Source organism: Panthera tigris, chromosome A1 (genome assembly GCF_018350195.1).
Source record: "Panthera tigris isolate Pti1 chromosome A1, P.tigris_Pti1_mat1.1, whole genome shotgun sequence".
NCBI classification, from domain to species: domain Eukaryota; kingdom Metazoa; phylum Chordata; class Mammalia; order Carnivora; family Felidae; genus Panthera; species Panthera tigris.
In genome coordinates, this window is record NC_056660.1 from 191835890 (window position 1) to 191855711 (window position 19822).

At 46.3% G+C, this 19822-nt stretch overlaps 1 protein-coding gene and 1 long non-coding RNA gene across 3 annotated transcripts in view; one reads left to right on the plus strand and one right to left on the minus strand.

Moving 5' to 3' along the window:
* Nucleotides 1-193: 193 nt before the first annotated feature.
* LOC122240774 lies at nt 194-9904 on the plus strand. The gene is made up of 2 exons (XR_006220514.1): nt 194-355; nt 9515-9904. It is a non-coding gene; the product is annotated as an uncharacterized LOC122240774 (long non-coding RNA).
* Nucleotides 9905-12197: 2293 nt separating this feature from the next.
* GALNT10 (polypeptide N-acetylgalactosaminyltransferase 10) overlaps nt 12198-19822 on the minus strand; it is a 221672-nt gene continuing 214047 nt past the window's right edge. For both annotated transcript variants that reach the window (XM_042993828.1, XM_042993835.1), the window contains 2 exons: nt 16787-16936; nt 12198-16259 (listed from right to left, as the gene is read on the minus strand). In XM_042993828.1, coding sequence (XP_042849762.1) covers nt 16101-16259; nt 16787-16936 — 309 coding nt within the window. In that variant the 3' untranslated portion in view covers nt 12198-16100. The remainder of the gene's footprint in view (nt 16260-16786; nt 16937-19822) is intronic.

The following is a 19822-nucleotide window of genomic DNA, read 5'->3' on the forward strand; positions in this document are numbered from 1 at the left end:
ACTCTTCAGGCTCGGGGAGGGATAGTGAGCAGGGGCCTGGCTGGACGGAGGGCCAGATTCCGGGAACGGAGGAGCACAATCGGGGGCGTACTGAAGTGTAGACGTGGGCGGGGGCGCCGAGGGACAAACATAGGGAGGGGCATTGAGGGGGTACCTGACGAGGATAGAGGTTCTGTCATGAGAAGGTAAAAACCGCAGGACCAGGGCCAGAGGACCCGCAGACCGATGGGAGATAGGGTGGATGAAACAGCACAGAAAGCCAGGCATGGCGGGAAAGACTGAGGGACAAGCCGGTACAGATACGTGGAAAGACGTGCAGAGGAGATGATGGGGGTCTGATGGCGGGTATTGCAAGGTAGTCGGATGCTGGAGGGTGGCGGAGACCTCAGACTGTAGAGACTGGGACTGGCTTGGTCGGCGCCGAAAGAGGAGAGGGAGGAAGAAAACCCCTACGGGGCTTTTGTGACCCTTCGGCTGGGAAGAATCGGAAGTCAGTATAACGTCTGGAGGGTGGACTGGGTGAACCGCGCGGGGAAGCGGGGACTGCGGAAGACCGGGAGAAAAGGTTGGAGTGGAGGATCAAGGGCCAATCTCGGCATGGGGAAGGGCTTGCTGTATCTTGAGCCTTCCCTGAAGCTCTGTAAGCTGTAGCTTCTATTGCTTTAAGCCTCCCGATCTATCCACGATAGCTAGCAAGCCCCTGAGCTTGGGGTTAGGTACCCAGGGCATCACACACCCAGAAGGGCCTTCGGAAAATCTAGTCTAGCACCCCTAGTCAGGCCACCTCTCTGCTGGGCAACTTGGGGACTAACAATGACCAAAGGCCCAAAGGGACTAGCCCAGGGTCATAGGGTCATTTGGTCACGCAATCATTTAGGGATGGGTAGCATTGACCTGGGTGGGGGTGGGGGGTGTTCAGGGGGCGGGAGTGTTAGGTGAGCACTTGTACCTATTTTGGTAGTACTAGGTGGCTTGGCATTAAAGAGGTTTTTGGTTTGTGCCCTGATGAAAAAGGGAAAGCTACCAGTTTCCATGTTTAGGAGCAGATGCTCTGTGATCTTAAATTTTCTTCAGTGACCTTGAATGTATTTGTACTCTCTCGTCTAGTAATTTCACATGCAGAACAGCCATTTCAGGAAATTGGCCTACCAGAGAAAAATTTAAACAACGATGTTCATTGTAGGATTATTTATAAAAGGAAAATAGAAAAAGAACCTCAAGTTCCACAAGAGAAGTGGTTAGGTAAACTACCTAACATCTTCAGAGTGAGATATTTTGCAGTTATTTATGATCTTTTCAACATTTAAGGTAGTTTCAACATCACTGTAAATGTTTTCTATATAGAACAATTCATCATGGACTCTTCAACAAAGAATTGATGATGAGTTGGAGAAGTGCTGTATTCATGTTAACTTAAAAATGCAGGATTTAAAATTGCATATGAGATATGTGTGTACATATAAGTTAAAAAATAAAAAAAGGAAAGCAACTATTTGTGCATATGAAATCTACCAAAGTACTAATGTTCTAATAGTAATTATTATCATGGGTAGTGGAAATATGGTTGATATTTTTCTCCTTTTGGTCTACCTTTGCATTTTCCCCAGGAAGCAATTATTGCCTTTATAGTAGGAAAATATAGGATGAAAATTAATAGGAAAAAAGGCACAGTTTAATAGAATGCCTCACTCAGAGTTCATACATTCAGAAGTAAATTATTGAACGTATTACATACACCCATTTCAGGGTCGGCCACAAGAGAAGAATAAAACATAATCTTTACCCTAAAAGAGAATATCTTCTAGCAGGGGGAGCTCAGACACATACCCAGAAAACAGTTGGGTGTCTATACAAGGCAGTGTGTGATGTTGGCTCCAAAGTTGACTGGTACGGATGAGAGGTCTACATTTCCCACATATATTTTGCCCTTAGATATTTTTCAAAACAGCACTTACATCCAGTGCCAGGCTGCTACAGTACACACAGCTTCTTCGCCAGATTTTCCCCTGGCATTGCCCCTGGAGCAGGGGAGAATGGTGCCTTTTCCTTTTCCTAGATGGGTTCTGTCTCTCTGTCTGTCTGTCTGTCTTTCTCTCTATGGAATTTATTGTCGAATTGGTTTCCATACAACACCCAGTGCTCATCCCAACAGGTGCCCTCCTCAATGCCCATCACCCACTTTCCCCTCCCTCCCACTCCCCATCAACCCTCAGTTTATTCTCAGTATTTAAGAGTCTCTTATGGTTTGCCTCCTTCCCTCTCTCTAACTTTCCCCCCTCTCCCCCCTGGTCTTCTGTTAAGTTTCTCAGGATCCACATATGAGTGAAAACATATGGTATCTGTCTTTCTCTGCCTGACTTATTTCACTTAGCATAATACCCTCCAGTTCCATCCACGTTGCTACAAAAGGCCATATTTCATTCTTTCTCATTGCCATGTAGTATTCCATTGTATATATAAACCACATCTTTATCCATCTGTCAGTTGATGGACATTTAGGCTCTTTCCATAATTTGGCTATTGTTGAAAGTGATGCTATAAACATTGGGGTACAAGTGCTCCTATGCATCAGCACTCCTGTATCCCTTGGGTAAATTCCTAGCTGTGTGATTGCTGGGTCATAGGGTAGATCTATTTTTAAGTTTTTGAGGAACCTCCACACTGTTTTCCAGAGTGGCTGCACCAGTTTGCATTCCCACCAACAGTGCAAGAGGGTTCCCGTTTCTCCACATCCTCACCAGCATCTATAGTCTCCTGATTTGTTCATTTTAGCCACTCTGACCGACATGAGGTGGTACCTCAGTGTGGTTTTGATTTGTATTTCCCTGATGAGTGACATTGAGCATCTTTTCATGTGCCTGTTGGCCATCTGGACGTCTTCTTTAGAAAAGTGTCTATTCATGTCTTCTGCCTATTTCTTCATGGGATTATTTGTTTTTCAGGTGTGGAGTTTGGTGAGCTCTTTACAAATTTTGGATACTAGCCCTTTATCCGACATGCCATTTGCAAATATCTTTTCCAACTCTATCGGTTGTCTTTTAGTTTTGTTGATTGTTTTTCATTTGCAGTGCAGAAGCTTTTTATCTTGATGAGGTCCCAATAGTTCATTTTTGCTTTTAATTCCCTTGCCTTTGGAGATGTTCCTAGACGGGTTCTCTATCTCAGCTCTTGGGGTAGGGGATGCTCCTTATCTGCTGCTCCTGAATTCTTTAGAGTTCTCTTTACTGTTTTACTACTGTGCCCTGTTATAATTCATAAATCTTTATATTAGCTTTCCTCTGTTCAAATTACTGTGTGATTTCTCTCTCTTAATTGGACCCAGACTGACACCCTCAGTTTCTGTGTAATTTTGTGTGTGTGTGGGGGGGGGGGGGGAAGGGCGGTGCACATTCTTTTAACTACCATTTATAGACAATCCTATAGTCTTTCTTCAAGGAATATTTATAATCTCTCCTCCCTGTTATTATGTAGTTTGGTTTTAAATAACAATTTTTTTTTTGGAAAAAATTCTGAGTTTTCTGCTGGGGGAGTAAATCTGTAACTCCAGAAAGGAAATATAATGAAATATTCAGATAATGAAGAAATGAATACAGAGAGAAGCTTCTGTGATCCTTGTTTTGCCTTGTGTAGGATTTGAGATTCTTGAAATGGCCAAGAGAATCTGCTTTGCTACATTTATAACTTTAGGTAATTAATTTACAACAGTTCCTTAAGTGCTTGAAAGATCTTGCTTTTTAGATTTGTAAGTCTGCCCTGTTGGGCATTTAAAGTGTTTGAGAAAATCAGACATATTAAATTTGTAATTGTAGTCTGAAATGTCTAAGGAAATTTGATTAATTAAATCTGTAAGCCTGTTAAATGTTTAAGGAGGATTGAATCTGCTAAACTTAAGAATTAATTCAACAGTAATCAAAGAATAAGTGAAAGTGATTGTTCTTATCTTTATATGAAAAATCACCAGATTTATAAAGGAATAACAAGATTTGTAAATTGAACATAAAGCCTTTAATAAAAGCTAGGTTTTAAAATGGCAACTTGACTCAGTAACTGTAATATTCTTTTCCATCCCCAAGTCTACCTTCAGATAATTAAAATTACAGGCTGATAACCCCCAACTCCATAGTTCTAGCTGAGGCCTCTCCTCAGAGCTCCAGAAAACAGCCTCTGGAGCTTAGATGCTCCAGAGGCATCGCAGACCAAATGTTCAAGTTAAAAGCTTCGGACAACCGAATCCGTTAACTGCGACCTGTACCACCCTTGATTCTCTCTTCTTTCACCCCACTCCAAGCCCACCCATCATTGAGGCACTTTCTTCTCCTTCCAATAGATATTTAGAATCTGTCCCTTTTGCTTCGTTTCCTATGGCCAGCGGTTCAGCCCAGGCCACCATCACCTTGTGTCTAAAGTGCTTCACTGGCCTATGAGCTGGTCCCTAAACCACTCTTTCCTGATGGAGCATCTATACAAACCAAACCTTGCCCCACTTCTCTTAAGCCCCTCACCAGCTTCCCAGTGCATTCTGACAGTGCCTCCTGCCATCTCTTTGCCCCCTTCCCATGCCTCAGCTCTGTTATTCTTCCTTAAGTTCCTCAGATAAGCCAGACTCCTCCCTACCTCAAGGTCTTTGCATTGGCAGTTGCCTCTACCTGGAAAGCTGTTCCGCTCACTCCTCCCACAGCCGGCTCCATCCTCCAAGTCTTAATTTAAATGTCACCTCTGCAGAGAGTCTTCCCTGATTAAAAGGAATTTTTCTTCCCAGCCCCTGCCCATTGCTATGCTCCATTCCGTGTCTTTTCTTATTAGCATTCATCACAATATTCAATGATTCTATTTTATCATTATTTTTGTGCTGGGGCTGTTTCTCCCATTGCAATATAAGTTCCACAAAGTCCAGGACCATGTCTGCCTTGTTTGTTGTTGTTGTAGCTCCAGTGCATACAACAGTAATTCTCCAATTCTGGTAGCTAACAAGAGTAGGGACCCCATAAACATTTTTTCAATAAATTATGTCCAACTCTACCAAGACATTTATTAAGTAATAAAAAAGATACAGGGCACTATATTGAGTATGGATTCCATTTGTTTTTCTTAAAATTTTTATACCCAAATACACATATTTGGAAACACAAGAAACTAGTAATTGTGGTTGCTTCCGTGGTGGGGACTGCAGGTCAAGGGAAGAAAGGAAGAATCTGAAAATTAAAAAAAAATTTTTTTTAACTTGAGAGAGTGAGCAAGCATGAGTGGGGGAGAGGGGCAGAGGGAGAGAGAGTGAATCTTAAGCAGGCTCCATGCTCAGCACAGAGCCCAATGTGGGGCTCAATCCCATGACTCTGGGACCATTACCTGAGCTGACACCCAAGAGTCATATGCTCAACCAACTGAGCCACCCAGGCACCCCAGAATTTGAATTTTATAACCTCTGTTCCTATTGGATGTTTTACAACGTGCCTATATTTCTAATAATAGTAAGAAAAACACCATCTTTTGGTATTGTAATTTAACAGGAAGTATGGAATACCAAAAAAGTTGGAAGAATCTCGGAATAAAGGACAGTCATTTAAATGGAATAAGTTAAGCTTTATGAAAAGTCCACAGCATGAGTCTATTTTCCTCATTTCGCTGAGGACGCATGAAAGTGTCCCCTGGCTCTGGTCTGCAACCTGGCACTTGACAGGTGCTGGCTATTGGCCAACGGTAGCTCTTGGCACTGTGGCTAAGGGCAAAGGCTCTGGTTTGAACTCCAGCTCTGCCACTTTACTAGCCGTAGGACCATTGACAACTTATGTGAAGTATATAAGCCTCAGTTTTCTTCATCTGTAAGATGGGATGATAATAGTACTTATAGGGCTATTGTGAGGATCAAAAGTGATATTGTAAAGCACTTAGCTTAGTGTCTCGTACATAGTAAGTGTTCATTAAGTGGTAGTTATTATTTCATCCATTTTATGCTGACACCCCTTGTACTCAGGTTCAGATTTCTGCATGTTAGAGAGTGAGACCTCACATTGCAGGATGGAAAGGTGGTGCTGCTGATCTGTTAATCGTTCAGTTTCCACACAGGCAATTTCCATATCCATCTGTGCAGCAATGATTGGGAAAGTGCTTCATTATTTTGTTGTATCTTAACCTCATCTTAAAAAATTATGTGGATGGAAAAATGAAAGCACCAAGAGTAGTGATAAGAAGTGTGTGTATGTCAAGAAAGTGAAAAGACAACTTACAGAATGGGAGGAAGTGTTTGCAAATCATACATATGATAAGGGACTTGTATTTAGAATATATAATGCACTCTTATCATTCAACAATAAAAAGACAAGCCAATTAAAAAGGGGTAAAGGTTTTTTTATTAAAAAAAATTTTTTTTTGCGTGTTTTTTAAGTACCAGAGTCCACTGAGGCATTTTATTTGCACACATGTATTATATCCCTAGAAAAAAGAACCCCGGGATTTTCTCTCTGGTGTGTTTTGCTTCTTCATGATGCCAGCTGAGGTTGTCAGTGAAATGAAACCAAACTGGTGGGACAGGAGCAGACTATTCTGCCATTTTTCTAGCTGTACATCCAATCTGGGGCTGATCACACGTGTTTAACCTGCCCATGAAGTTCACAACAATTTTCCCAGCTCTGTGATCATCCATGATTTCAAATTCACCAATGTAACCATGCTTCAGCATCATAGTTAGAAACTGGAAGATGACTTTGGAGCATGGACTAAGAGCCTGGTGTTTGCCTCTCTTTTTGGCATTGTTCATGCTCTTGAGAGCATCTGCCAGGACATTCATGCACGCCATAATGGCGGCACGAAAAGATGGTGGAAAGAGTGACAGGTTTCGAATAGATATTTCTCCAAAGAAGATATACAGATGGCCAAAAGCACATGAAAAGATGCTCAACATCACTAATCATTAAGGAAATGTAAATCAAAACTACAATGAGATATTACTTCATATCTACTAGGATAGCTATAGTACATAAGACAGGTAATAGCAAGTATTGGTGAGGATGTGGAGAAGTTGAACCCCACATACTGCTGGTAGGAATGCAAAATTGGTGCACCCATCTTGGAAAAAGTTTAACAGTTCCTCAAAAAGTTAAATGTAGACTTACCATATGACCCAGCCATTCTACTCTTAGGTATCTACCCAGAGAGATGAAATGTCTTTCAACTGATGAATGGATAAACAAAATGTAGTATTTCCAGACACATTATTATTCTGCAATAAAAAGGAATGAAGGACTGACACAATATGGATGAACCTTGAAAACATTATGCTAAGTGAAAGCCAGACACAATGGCCACATATTCCATGATTCCATTTATATGAAATGTTCAGAAAGGGCAAATCCATGCAGATGAGTGGTTACCAGCGGCTAAGGGACTGGGGAGCTTGGGTGGGGAGTGACTGCTAATGGGTCCAGAGTTTCTTTTTCGGGGGACAAAAATGTTCTGAAATTAGGAAGTGGTGATAGTTGCACAACCTTGTAAATATACTAAGAACATTGAATTATACACTTTAGGTGAATTAGATTTCAATAAAGGAAGTATGTGTATCATTAACTGTAATTGACATAAAGGTAGGAGTCATTGGATTTATTGAAAGGAATGAATCTTCAGTCTCCACTTGATGTTCTTAAGCACTTTTTTTTTTTTTTAAGTAAGCTCTAGGCCCATTGTGGGGCTTGAACTCATGACCCTGAGATCAATAGTTGCATGTTCCTCCAGCTAAACCAGCCAGGCACTTCCTTATGCATGTTTTTTGATTAGTAAAGAAAAATAATCAAATTGAAGATATAGTAGGAAAGGCAGGAAATATATCATCAAAGATTGCGTCCAAAAATGCAGGTGTAATTGAAACTGATAAACCCTTTTTTATTCCTTAGGAGCAAATGTGCCCTGTTGATGGAATACATTTTTTGTTTGACTTTTTACTTTCGACATTGGTCACATTTTCAGAAACCAATTCTGTATGGGAGTGGGGTTGTATGTGTAGTCTGTCATGGGGAAACAAACCTTTGTGCTTCTCCTTTCTTTAATGCTAGATGACCAAGCAAACTTCTCCTAAGAAAAAATTCAGCTGATACTAGGAGGTTGCACATAATTATTTGGGTTACTGGATATTTGGGTCATTGGGTCTAATGCCCATAAAAAAATGAACAACTTCAGATTCATATATCAGTCTTCCATGAGTTTCATTAGGAAAAGTCAGCCCTGGAAAGCTGTTTAGTTTTGGCCTTAACGAAATATGCAACTAATGGTGACATAAATAATAAGGGTTATTAATCAGTTTCACAAAACTAACATTTCAGAGATAGGTGGTGCGTTCATCGGCAGCTCAACAATTTCGGAGGTCCAAATCAGTCCTCCTGAGAGCTGGGGATAAAACCGTGGACTAGAAGACACTAAACAAGTAAACGAATGAATAAAATAATCAAAGCACTCCTCATTATTACACTGATGCCGTGTTTGCAAATGTGCCTACTCACCAAAATAGATTTGTGACCTCAGAACCGATACTTGCAGCACCTCGGAGGTCACCTGAAGCACCTCGGAGGTCACTTGCAGACGTGTGCATGTGCAGAGTGGCAAAAAATTGGAGTTCCCCCTACATGCACGTTCCCAGCTGAGGTCTAGCGTGCATGCTCCAAACAAGTATCCTTTCCGTGGGCAATGTGGTGTCACGTTTTACATATTTTTGTGCTTTTTGTTGGTGATTTTGGTTTAAAATGCCTCCCAAGCATGGTGCTGAGGTGCTGTATGGTGTTCTTAAGCACTAAGATGTGTCTATGGAGAACATGTGTGTGTTAAGTAAATTTCATTGAGGCATTAGTTCCAGTGTTAGCCCTGAGTTGGATGTTGACAAATTAGTGACCTATTATTAAATAAGGTGTCTTTAAACAGAAATGCACATAAAACAAGGTTATGTATTGATCGTTTGATGAAAATGTTTCGAGCAGAGGCTCGCAGGAGCCTACCCCTGTGCTTCCCCTAGGGGCGTGGTCGTGTTTGCTGATTCCATGTTCACAGTGACTCAATAGAACATAACTACTGTGAACAAGGAGAATGGACTGTATGTCAGGATAAGTGCCATGAAGGAGGCTACAAAGGTGCTCAGCATGCCAGAAAATGATGTGTGTGGGGTGGGCCTGTTCTTGACAGGGTGTGCCGGAAGTTTCTTGGGGGTGGGGGTGAGCTAAGCTGGGACCTAAACTCTGACAAAAAGCTGCCAAGCAGAGGCAGAACATTCCAAGTGGAGGGACCACTTGGTTTTGGAGGTGGGAAAGACTTGGCCTGTGAGGGCCTGAGCCCTGCTGGGGAGGTGATGGAGAAGCAGGCAGGGGCCAGCCTGGAAGGACTGTTAGGACCTGGCTTAGAAGTTTCGGTTTTATACTAGAGGCCTGGGGTAAAGTCACAAGCAGTGCAGCGGTAATCAGGTGTCTCTGGGTCCTTGTTTGTTCTCATCACTAGGCTAAAGAGGTCACAGATTATTCCTTATTCATCTCTGTATTTCCAGGGCTGAGGACAAAGGTGGAGCCAACTACTGGGCACCCAGCGTGGACCACCATGGGCCCACAGTACATATGTCGGTATGCATTTGTTGTCTCGATGACCAAGCCCTGGGATTCTGCAGCTGTAAAGAAACCATAGCAGGGACTTTTCCCAGAATGTGGACTCCAGCCTCATGAGGACTCCAGACCCCAGGATTCCAGCCTCAGCATCCCAGGCTGAGAGGCCAATGCTGGGGGCGGGGGTGTTTAGCTCTAGCTCCAGCGAAAGCAGACCCACCATCCCCTTCTTCCCATCCCCAGGCAGGAGCTGGCAGGAGATCAGATGCTACTTCAATTCCAAGTGGCTCATGAACAAAAGCTGTGAAGTTGCTAAGAAACCTGCTTCTCTGAGGGTTCACTAGGTTTTCCTTTGTTTCTATGGCAGTATGTGTGTGTGTGTGTGTGTGTGTGTGTGTGTGTGTGTATGCGTGCGTGCATGCACACCAAGGGTCGTCACCCTGCCAGCTCTGAAGCAAGTCAGATTGGAAGGTAAGGATTGCAGACTTCCCTGGGGCACCTTCATGGGCCCGAGGATCACCAAGCCAGGCAGCCCAGGCACTGAGGGTGAACAAAGAGGAAACGGATGCCCGTGGCCAGAGGTTAGCAGAGCTGTAAGCAGCTGCAGGAAGGGAGCTCTGGATACTGAATCCTGGACCCACTTCAGCAATAGCCCAGAAGCCGTAGGGTGGGAGACACCAACAGAACTGAAAGGGGGCCCCACTCCTATCCCCTAGGTTAGCTTGGAAAATAAATCCCTAACAACCTCAGGTCTACTGCAAAATACCAGATGCAGGATTTGTACAACTGTAAGAGTACGGGCTGACCATTATCTACTTTGCTCCCCTTCTCCCCATTGTCATGGAAAATCTGAGGCCTAGGGAGGGGAAGGGACTTTCTCAAGAACACACAGCATGTAACGGATACAGGAGCACTCTCTATCAGAAGGCCTGTGGGCTGTGAGTGGAGGAAATAAAAGCCTAAAGTGTAATCTGAAGCTGTATTCTTCACCCGTTTGTCCATTCTTCAAATACTCATTGAGCCTTTACTCAGTGCCAGGAGCCCCCAATCCCCAATTCCAACTAAGTACAGAGAGAGAGAAAATCCAAAATTGTTGGCAAATTGCCAAATTCTCCGCCTCTGCTCCCGAACAAGTATGCCACCAACCACTGACAGAGCTCCCACTGTGTGTCCAGCTAAGTGCTTTAGATACCTTGGATTCTACCCTTGCTCGTGGGCTTGGGAGCTGAGGAGCTAGAACGGATGAGACATGTTAATTCCCCCCATCCTCCCACCTGTCCCAGTGGGGAAGGACCTTTCCTCCCAGGAATCAGTGATTTCGAGAAGGCAACTGAGGGCCAGCTGCCCTGGAGTTTTCACTCTGCAGGCCCGAGGTGCCAACTATGTGCCCAGCAGCTCGAGAAAGTCATTCCTGTCTATAAACATCAGTTGAGGGCACATCTGATGCTCTCACCCTGCCCAGTTTAAAACCCTCCAATGGTCCCTACTGCTTTAAAAATAAAGCTCAGAGACGCCTTAACATGGCCTACAAGACCCTGCAGAGTCTGGCTTCTGCCCACCCTTTCCTTCTTGTCTCTTTTTTCTCACTCCCTCTGCTCCCACCTCACTGACCTTCATACCTGTCATGTTCCCTCCACAGGGTCTTAGCACATGCGGCCCCTGCACCTGGAATCTTCTTCCCTCTCTTCCTCTGTCCCTAGTAAAAGAATTTAATCTTTTTAAAGAAACCATTAAAATTTTAGAGGAAAATTAACAATATCCATCTTTTGGTTCCAGGGCTCAGAAGGCCAGTGAACAGATTTCCACCCCCTTAATCTGTCTTTTCCAAGCCGTGGTGCACAGCGCCCTCTGGTGGGCTCTGAGTGACAGCATCAGCAGGCAGCTTGGGCTGGCGGTCACCGGTAGTCCTACACTAAGTTTCAACCAGGGAACCAGAGGTGGGGCTGGAAGGATCATCCAAAAACTGGCCATTTTACAGCAGAAAACTGAGGTCTAGATAGGGGGCAGGATCTGCAGAGCCAGGCCAGCCAATGCTGTTTCTAGAATGTGGTATTACACAAATGATACAAATCTAATATTCAAAAGCATCGTAATATTTTGGTAGGTAGACACCTGTGGCTGATGGGTGAGCATCAGAAATAAAGCCATTTCACCTTGTCCTGCCCCCCTGAAATCTTCCATTCCTGGCTGTAGTCTGTCAGACCCTTTGTGGGCTACCCCACCTAACCCTGTGAGCTCACCTCCTGTGCCTTCAACACGGAAACTCCCTCCTGCTCAGGGTTCTTGCAGTCGTGACTCCCTTTGCCTGGAACTCTCTCCCACAAACTGCCTCTTGGCTCAGACTCCCTCATGTCTTTCGGCTCTCGCAGAGACACGCTCTGACCGGCCTACCTAATGTTGCCTCCCAATCCAGTCTCTGAGACATCTCGGTTTATATTCTTCATAGCCCTGCTCACATCTAGAGTCATCTTGGTTGGTTGGTTGAGGTCCACCTTCCTCTCTAGAAGGACAGCTGTTGGGGACTTGTTCGGTACCTGGCAGAGGGCCTGGGTACTGAGCAGACACTCCCTGAATACGTGGGGAATGACGGACTGAAAAATGGTGCGTGACAAGAATAAGCCAGAGAACACGTTAGAGAAAGTCTGGAGGTTTACTCAACAACAATCACAATTGTACACAGTAAGTCAGTTCATCACAAAGGCTCACTTTTCCGGGCAGAAGAGAGGTTGGTGGTCTTGAGCTCTCTGTTTAGAATCCCAGTCTGCCATCTCAATATTCCCTGCCTGTAGTCCCTTTGGGATCCCAGGCTTCACGCCCAAAACAGAGCAGGAGCTCAACCCTGTTGTCTGGAGAGGCTGAATCAAAGCCATCTGGGGAGCAGATGCTAAGAGGACCTTGTCACTTGGGATGTAGGTCCAACACCCACCCCAGAGGCGGCAGTGGGCCTTGGCCTTGGCTCAAGATCAAGTTTGAACTGAAATATTACTTCGATTTTCACAAAGAGCATCGGTGGAAAGTAGAAAAGAATTCCAGAATTGGACTGCACTCCTTGCCCCTCTCCCACGCTTAAAAATCTTCAGAAAACATTAAAAACGCATTGCCTCCCAGGAATTATAAAAGATCGCCCAATCTGTACACACTAGAGACCACTGAAGCAAGGAATCCCCAGTCATAGTAATTCTCAGTTACTACCGTAAAGTGCTTTGCCACGCTTTTGAGATTCCAGAGACTAGAAAAATGAAGATACACGGAAAGAAACATGGATCCGTTTTCAAGGGTATCATCTCTTTCTTAAGGAGAGAGAGAAATTCGACAGGTAGGTTTGGAAAGTGAATATAGGGTGCACTTTGGGAATCTATATGCCGCATTTTCAACAGGAACTGCTCTTTCTCCCCTAGGCCTAATGTCACCGCCCCCCCTGCCGTGGAAGTGCCCCCCTCTGCCTCTGAACTAATTCTTCCACAAGGGGAGAAAGGGGTGGTTCCTGGACTATTTTAAAAGTTGAAAGCTCCAGGGGGAGGCACACGGTAGAATGGCTTTTCACACGTGTGCCTGAACATTTAGCCACCTCCAAAGGCCTTGTATTTACAGCAAAGAGGCTCTCTGTATTCCAAAATGTTTCCGGAGTTCCCCCTCTGGAAAGGCTGCTGGTGAGCCACACGGTCATGATGCTTTCTGGCCGCACCCTGTTTTGTGACCTCATGCTCAGAATAAAGGGAGGCAAAGGGGCCCACGTTCTCACCCATGACCCAGATGAGAGCGTCTCCACAGGTCCTGGCTGCTGTACTGAGCATCGGCTGGCAGTGTGGGCAGGAACCTGGATCTCTGAGACAGGTGGTTTTCAAAAAGGAGGCCAAAGCAACCAGTGGTATTTGTAATCAGTCAGTTGGTCAGCTGAGCCGTGAACCTCTTCCTTCCCCTCTTACACACTTTGCCGAGTCCCAGCACCTCCTGGTGAGGGCTCAGCAAGTGCTGCTCAGAGGACCTGCCCATCCCCAGTCGAGGGTGCAAAAGCAGATAATGGGACGGAGGAAAGCTGAAGCCCGCTTGCTGCTGCACCTGCTTTCCACAGGAGTCCCGGTCTTGCCGAGGACACTGTCACCCACTTGGAATGGGACATCTGGAAACCTAGCGAGTGCATTGCACTCCGTGTGGGGGCTGGGGTGGGGGACTCCAGGCATGGTCTACAAACAGGGCCCTCTCCCAGGGGTTGCTGAGGCCCTTCTAGGCCACAGACAAAATGAGTTGTCCAGCTGCCCTTTTAACTTGGAGGGTTACTTGCCATGAACTGGAACAACTCCAGCCTCTGGCCCTTGAGGGGCATCTCCGCCTCCCTGATCCTGCCCTAGGCCCAACGTCTCCTGCTTGAAATCAGAAGTTAAGAAACACACACTCATCCAACAGAAACTGCACACACTACCACGAAAGTTTCCCCTCCCCCGCCCCCAACCCTGCCCCTTTATGTTTGTCTAGCAAGGCACTAGGAAATTGTTCAAGTTTAGGGATTTGCTGTACATTTGCATTTTTTTCTTTTTAAAAGGCACAGTTTTTATTTTAATGATGCTGCTTTGCTCTCTGATGATGAACCCTCAGTTCTCCAAACTGCAACTCTTGTTCTCCTAGATCCCAGAAGGGGCCTCATCTTTGGACTCCTTCCTATGGAGGGCCACTTCTAAAGATATGGCACTCGTTTGGAAAAGACACGGAGGGATCAACAAGAAGGGATCAAGCAAGCTGTTGCACGCACAGGGGCCACCTCTCCTGGGGACAGGTGGCCAGGGCAGGGTGTGTGTGGGGGCAGAAGTGGAGGAAGTGATGCTTTGCCAGCTATATGCTTAATTGGGGTGGTGGTGGTTAGGAGTGTTTTATCTGCCTCCCCGCCCCTGATAACTGATGGCCTTGAGATCAGCCAGCATCTCAAAGGCAGATTCATGGCTCTGTTCCCAGATTAATGTCTCATTTAATTGGTAAATGACACAATCGAGAGACCCAGCTCTAATTGGAACACTGATTTCAAGTATTTCCTGGACTAGCTGGTGGGAGCCATAGGTTGTAGAATGCGATTTCCATTTCTGAATCAGTGGGTGGCAGGTTGGTCACAGAAATGCTTCCTATTAGCTTGGGAGCCCTCTGGGAGTCCGACACATAATTAACAAAGGAAAAGGTAAACACGAGGGACTGGCATGGAGCTGGGTGTCTGCCTGTTCGTGGGACCCTCCTCCACTGCAGCTGTGAAGGCGGTGGAGGGTGCAGGGCTTCGGGTCTGCACTGTGGACCGTGTCGTACCGAGGCCTCCGGTACGAGCTGACGGACATGGGTCACCCACCCCCTCCCCCCCCGACACCACCAACCTCGGATTTCAAAGATTGTCTCTAGGTTGGGGGCTGGATGCCTTAACTATATTACACTTGGCTGGCTCTTTTAAATCGCAGCATTCTAGAAATCCCAACTGGATGCTAGAATACCAGAATCCTATGTGGCGTTCTAGTTTGTGATCCAATGATACAGTTCTATAAAAATTCTAGAGTTCTTTGTGAGAACTGGAGCCGCAATGAGGTCAGAGGCTGGGCATTTCGCCCCCGGTCCACCTTGGAGGCCTCCAGACTTTGTGAGGTGAGCACTTCACACATCTGCTCCTTTCTTGAGGCAGGTAATCGCCCAAGAGAGAAAGAGGAAAATGGAAGCACTGATAAGGGAAATTCAGCCAGAATATCTGGTTTGGAGGTCTTCTACTAGGCCTTTTCCATGGGCCCAAGTCATCTGAAACCCAGCCCTGAAGAGCTGGTGGCTGAGCTGTCTTGTGCCCAGAGAGCAAGGAGAGACATCCCATGTGCCCATGGCGGCAAAGGAACGTCTAGGGGTCCCGCTTCCGACCCCAGGCCTGGCAGCTGGCCAGTGTTCAGTACCGGATGCTCTGAGGGCCCAGGTATGGCCTTCGAATGCATCACCTGGGGCTGTGACAGAACAGAAGCCGGGCAGTAACTGTAGTTACTCAGTTACTCCATGACAGGCAGAAACTAAATGGCTGAAACCAGTGGCCCCAAGAAAGACTCCTTCCCTCCCCTTCTGCAGCGGACGGACGGCAGAGGTGCTACAAGTGCCCAGACGGACAACAGGGGCTTCTCTTTCTAAAGGGCCGTCACATACGAGCCATCTCAAGGCTAGTTAACCTTGTAGGACCCATTTTCGGGTGGCCTAGGGCTGCCTTGGCATTTCTCCCACATAATGCCCAAAGGAACGTGGTGACAAAGTTGGTAAGGCCCTCCTAGATTTCCATGATGCCGTCAGGGATTAAAGCAGGCACTGCTCTTTGTGGGGCCTCATGTGGGGTCTGTTGTCCACCCCACGGCTACCACTGGGCCTCAAGGAACAGGTGGGCCTCCTGCTACAGCCGTCAGAGCCCTCTCTGCCCTAGACCTGTTGGCCAGCGCCTTTCACGTCACGCTGCCCACGGAAGCCCTGCCTCCCTCGGGAGGGGAAGGCTGCCGGAAGCGCCAGGAGAGGACCCCACCAGGCCCGCTGAGACACCAGGGCTCAGTTCCTGTTGAATTTTTCCAAGACTGTCGAGTTGGTGTGTTCAAACAGCCACTGCTGGGTCAGAGAAGAGGGGTTACAGGTGTTCATGAAGATCCTGTGGTCACTTTCACTGCAGTCCATGCAACTGCCGCTGACGGGGTGGTACAGGGTCTTGTCCTACGAAACAGGGAGGTAATCAGCGAGGCGACGCTGGGGATCTGAACCAACGGCAGCAGCAACGGTAGCAACGGGGCAGTGAGGCAGCGGCCGGCCGCGTTCACTGACCTGCGAGGCCTCCCTGCTGAGGGCACAGCGAGACCCTGCCCGGCCTCCCCCGCAGGCGGCCTTGCCCTGTGCCTGAGCTCTGCCCGGGGGGATGCGGGTGGAAGTGACCTGTGTGCCACTTCCAGGCCTGGGCCCTAATCATGCTCGTCTCTGGCCCACTGGCATCGGTTCTCATGATGGTGGTGGTGCTGGTGTTTTATGGACTCAGCTGCCAGCATGTAAGAGCATAGCGATTTCACATAAAAACCTGGCTTTCTGGCATCTCTCAAATGGCAGAGAAGTGGGGCATGGTGGGTGTGTGGCGCGAATGCACGGGCAAGCATGCTCTGTGGGGGGAAGTGAGGTGCTGCATGCCCGTCTGCTTCTCTTTGTTTAAAACCAAGCAGGTTGCCCTGTTCCGCCCACACAGCCCGCCTTACTTTGCGGTATTTCCACAGCTGGTTGCCCTTCATGCTGTGGCAGTCATAGAGGGTGACCGGGCTGGTGTTGGAGATGGCGTCAAAGCAGAACTTCTTCGTGTGTTGGGGGTCTCCAGGTCGGATGTCCTCTCTCCAGGTGAAGGTGAACACCTGTACATACAGGGACATCATTATAGGGATGGCAAAACCGGGGACTTTCTTTCTTTTTTTTTTTTCTTTTTGAGAGAGCGAGAGTGCATGTGCAGGGGAGGGGCAGAGGGAGGAGGGGGAGAGAGAATCCCAAGCAGGCTCCATGCCATCAGCACAGACCCCGACGCGGGGCTCGATCCCACAACCATGAGATCTTGAGCTGAAATCAAGAGTTGGATGCTCAACCAACTGAGCCACCCAGGCACCCCTCTCTTTTCTGTAATGATAGAAAATGTTAAACATTGAGATCCAGGGAACAGTATCGACCACACCTCTTCCAATCACCCAGCTTCAACAATTACCAACTCATGGTGAATCTTGTTACAGCTTTACCCCCCCATCACAACCCCCCACCTCAACGTTATTCTGAAGCAAATTACAGACATCATATCATCTCAGGTGAAAATACTTCACTGAAGTGCCATTATAACAATAAAAAGTTATTGCAAAGTCCTCAAGGTCATCAAGTAAGAAGAGTTCAAGTGTTCTTAAATTGCTTTGTAAGTTTCTTTTCACAGTCTGTTTCAATCAGGATCCAAACCAGGTTCACTGTTGTATTGAGTTGATAAGCATTTTTTCCAGCAGCTTTACTGGAGAATAACTGGCATACAATTAACCACACACATTTAAAGTACATAATTTGATATGTTTTGACTCAATTTAATTTTAATTTGACTTGTTTTAATTTCTGATTCTTCATTATTCATGTATAGAAATACAATTGGTTTTCGTATCTCATAACTTTGATAAGTTCATTTATTAATTCTGGTAGTTTCTCTGTAGAGTCAATAGAATTTTCCACAAAGGTGATCCTACAGTCTACAAATAAAGATGATCATATAGTCTACAAATTATTTTCCTTCTTCACCCATCTGCATGACTTTTATTTCTTTTTCTCGCCACAGGTTAGTACAGTGTCAAATAGAAACAGTAAGGTCAGAGTCCCTGTATTATCCCTGATATTAGGGGTAAAAAATTCAGATTTTTACCATTAAGTTTGATGTTAGCTGCGGGTTTTCTATAGATGACCTTGATCAAGTTGAGGAAGTTCCCTTATTCCTGGTTTGCGACAGTTTTTATCAGAAATGAATGTTGGATTTTGTCAAATGCTTTTTCTGGGTATAAGGTGATTATGTGGTTTTTCTTTTTCAGTTAGCATGGTGAATCTATTGATTACTTTTCTAATGTTCAACCAATCATGCATCCCTCAGATAAATTACACTTAGTCACGATGTATTATCCTTTTTACACACTGTTGGATGGGATTTTCTAAAATTCTGTTTAGAATTTTTGCACCTATGTTCACAAGGGATACTGGTCTGTAATTTTCGTATATGGGTCAGTCTGGTTTTGCTACAACGGTAATGCTGGCCTCACAAAATAAGTTGGCGAGTATTCCCTCCTTTTCTGGAAAAGTTTTTGTAGAGTTGTAACATTGCTTAAGTGTTTGGTAGGAATCACCAATGAATCTATCTGGGCCTGGAGTTTTCTTTGAGGGAAGGTTTACAACGGCAATGTCCGTCTCTTTAATAGAACCCTCTGTTGTCTGCTCTCTTGAAAAGAGCGTTTCACACATTTTCTGTTTTTCAGTTGTTTCTGGCAGGAGGGTAAATCCAGTCCCTGTTACCCTACTCCATGTTGGCCAGGAGTGGACCCCATGGTGGCAAAGGAGTGGTTGTGCCAGCTACTGCTTCCTGATTATCTCCCGGGTCTTCTGCATTTTAGACTCACATTTCTCCCTTTTCAGGCTCACGAGAGCTCTCTGCTCAGGGTGTCTGAGAGCCCTAGGGAATATCGATCCCACAGGGGCAAATGGGCTGCCATGCTTCCCATTTCAGAGGGTGGAGGCTGGCACAGCCAGGCAGCCAGACATCATTTTGTTCCTTGTCTGAATGAATCTTCAGGCATTAGTGTGGACTCTGCCATATAGTGAGGCTATCCCAGGTCGAGCTCTCCGGGCACGTTCTCCCAGGCCCTGTGCTCTTCCTGGTCTCTTTTGGGGTTCTCCTTCGTGGGGTGGGTGTGGGGAGCAGCCACACGCTGCCCTGAAGAATTCAGGAGAATCGGTGAAGGAGGGCCACTTCTAATAACTGTTACCAAGGGAGGAGAGGGAGCAAGGACTTCAGAGGGAGGGGCAGACACTGTCAGTCCGGGCACTGGGCCCATCTGAGAGGTGGTGCTGTTCCTTCGCAGTGAGCGTGCCACACACCCCTTCTGAGCTCTGTTTTTGCAGAGGCCCCGCAATATGGGCTTCTATCAGTGTGCACTTCCAAAATGTCAGAAAACCCACAGGAAGGAGACTATAAAAATGTTCCCTCGAACCAAGAGTCAGTGGATGCAGGATGCGGTGTGATTTTAGGGTTAACCGTTGGTGCTGGGGGGATCACGGCAAGTTAAATGCAGTTTCTTGAGGGTGGTGGCTTTTTCTGCACTGCTGGCCTATAGCCTTCATTCTTCTGATAACACCGCCTGGGCACGATCCCCTGGGGAACCCACTCTCCTCATTCGTCTCCCCGTCCTTCAGGTGAGGCTAACCACACCACAGGCTCCAGGAGTGGGCATGTGACGTGGGCTTGATCAACATGAAGACTGTATCACATCCCCTATTGTAACTGGCTCAGGAAAGCCAATATGTGAGCACCCCACGGCTTCTCCAGAACTCTGGAAAGGGACATGCCTTTTCACTGGCGGGTTGGAAGCCTTTGCTGCTGGTGGTCATATCTGCCACCATGTGGGAAGAGCTGGATGAAGGATGAGGCCAACAGAGAGAAAGAAGAGTTGAGACCCTGGAGAGCTCCTGATGACATCATTTAAGCTCTTCAATGGCATACATGAGCCAATATGTTC